General features: G+C 20.8%; 1 protein-coding gene across 1 annotated transcript; it reads right to left on the bottom strand. All coding sequences in view use genetic code 6, as the record gives it.

The window, feature by feature from the left end:
• Positions 1-572: 572 nt before the first annotated feature.
• TTHERM_00237540 (SNARE associated protein) lies at positions 573-2,083 on the bottom strand (the record flags this gene model as incomplete). The annotated part of the gene is made up of 6 exons (XM_001024784.3): positions 573-650; positions 891-1,127; positions 1,198-1,302; positions 1,374-1,467; positions 1,569-1,691; positions 1,917-2,083. The coding sequence occupies 6 exons, from the start codon at positions 2,081-2,083 to the stop codon at positions 573-575; spliced, it is 804 nt and encodes a 267-aa protein (XP_001024784.1).
• Between the last annotated feature and the right edge of the window lie 326 nt (positions 2,084-2,409).

Genomic DNA, 2,409 nt, shown 5'->3' with positions numbered 1-2,409 from the left:
AGTATATATGTGGAATTTAATTATTTTTATTATCATAAACCATAATATTACAATAACTTTAATTTTTCTCTATCAACTATTCATTTAGTATTTACGCAAATATGAGTAACAAAAACTGTTTTTCAATGATTGTGTTCTCAAACAAATAATTCAAAATATTTATTTATTTTAATCATATAAATAACAAACATTTTGAATGAAATAAGTGTTACTTATTACTTAACTTACTTTTTTTCTTAGCTTAAATATGTAATTTAAAAGATAAGAGATTAGTTATACAGATATAAAATGATAAAATACCTTAATTCCTCGATTCACATAAAATCATACATACTTTAGTGAAGAATTCATTATAAAAAAAAAAATTCAATTAAAAACTCTCATCGTCATATACGATTCGTACAATTGTTTTGAGGACATATAGTATAAAATTATGAAAATTAAAAAAAATATGAAAAAAGTTAAAATATAAAAAAATACATTTATTTAGTGATATAAAAATAAGATTTACTAATTAATCAAAATATTTTTCAATAAAATACATAATTATTAGATTGCTAAAATATTATTCATCATTCTTTCTTCTCTTTGCTGCTAATTATCTTTTTAACTATAGGAGGTATAAGTACACACAAAGCAATACCTATAAGCTATAATTTATATAAATATTGTTTTTTAATTAAGATATTTATTTTTTAAATTTGATTATGGAAATAACTTTGGCATATTTAAAAATAATTTAATATAAAATTTAGTTATTTAATTTTTCAAGAGAGATAAGTAATGAAGTTTATTTTAAGTAATATTTTAAAATATTTTTTAGCTCTATAAAATTTAAAAGTAATTTTTAATAATAAGTTGTAAAAGTTAAATATTTATAATATAATTACCATATAATATGTTTCTGGCTTAAAAATTTCACTTTTAGACTTGAATGTGCTGATGATAGATCCAGCTTCACATGTCAAAAAGTTCCAAGGAATAAGTCCAAGAGCAATACTAAAAACAAAGTAATGAGAAGGAATATGTATATGAGGAAATGTGATATTCATAGCCCAATTAGGAGATCCAGGGAACAGTCTAGTGGATAGCATGTAGAAGAAAAGGTCTTTCTTGTGTTCTTATACCTTATTTTATGGTAAAATTTTAATACACAAAAGTACATTTTTTTTTTTGAAATAAAATTTAAAATCCTACCTTTTATTTTATCATTTTGAGTTAATTGGATAACTTTCTTTCTATAAGATCACCTGCAAAATATTTAGAAATGTTAAAGCATATAAATGCACCTAATGTGTTGCACTGAATTTTAAAAAGTAAATAAATAAGTATTTTTTAATACATTTTACATATATTTTAATTAAAATATTTACTGCTAAGCAAACTGGGAATCCAACTTTGATTCCAAAAAGAGCACCTCCTAACAAATTAAATACAAAAGTACCTGGGATGCACCACGTTTATAAGCTTTTTGAAAATACGAAGATTTAGTTTTTAGAATTTTAGAATTTTTTTTTGTATAATATATAATAGGATAATTTATCAAATAGTAAATTATTTTATTTTACAATAAGAAATTAGAAACTTCAAAGAATAGTAAAGTGTAGTAGTGTGTCTCAAGATAATTCCTCATAATATGGGAAAACTCTTATGCCTTTTCAAAAGAAGTAGGAAAACCAACCTTTTTAAAACTTTAAAAATTATAATGAAATATTCAGAGTTTTTATTTTTAATTTATAAACATTGAGTAAAGAGTTAAAGTTAAAATCATTTAAAAAACTTGAAATACTAATTCATTAATTTTATATTTTAGAAAGAATATCTTCCAATAAATCCTCATAATTTCTAAATGTGGAATTCATTTTCAAACTATTCACTAATAAAAGCATCTTCATTATAATATAAAAAGGAATTACTCAGGTAAAATAGAGCCAACGTAAAAGAAAACAGCAACTTAAAATGAAAGCCAAATCAGAAATAGTACGGGAATAAATTTCCAACTATATTTATGGATAACATCTTTTTTAAAATCTTCTTCTTAAACTGCCACTTAAGGTTCTTTCTAAGATTCTACTTTTACCATTTTATGTTTCTAACTTAAATATTTAATTAATTAATCACAAAAAAGTAAAAATAATAATATTAAATAAATTTTTGATTGAAATTTTGATAGATACTAAAAAACCAAATCATATCTTTAAATATTTAGTTGGTTGGGCAAGTTAAATAATTTAAATAATATTGAAGTTTATGAGCAATAATAAATTTATGTATTAACTTTTTACTTACTTTATTGATTTATATATAAACATTTGTTAAACTCAAAAAAATGAAAACATTAAAAGCATTATGTTTTAATTTTTAAATTCATTTGCAATTTAAATACAAAAATATGTTTTTTATTCAAAA

The sequence above is a fragment of the Tetrahymena thermophila genome (assembly GCF_000189635.1).
Source record: "Tetrahymena thermophila SB210 genomic scaffold scf_8254373, whole genome shotgun sequence".
Classification (NCBI taxonomy): domain Eukaryota; phylum Ciliophora; class Oligohymenophorea; order Hymenostomatida; family Tetrahymenidae; genus Tetrahymena; species Tetrahymena thermophila.
This window is presented reverse-complemented; position numbering and strand designations above follow the sequence as displayed.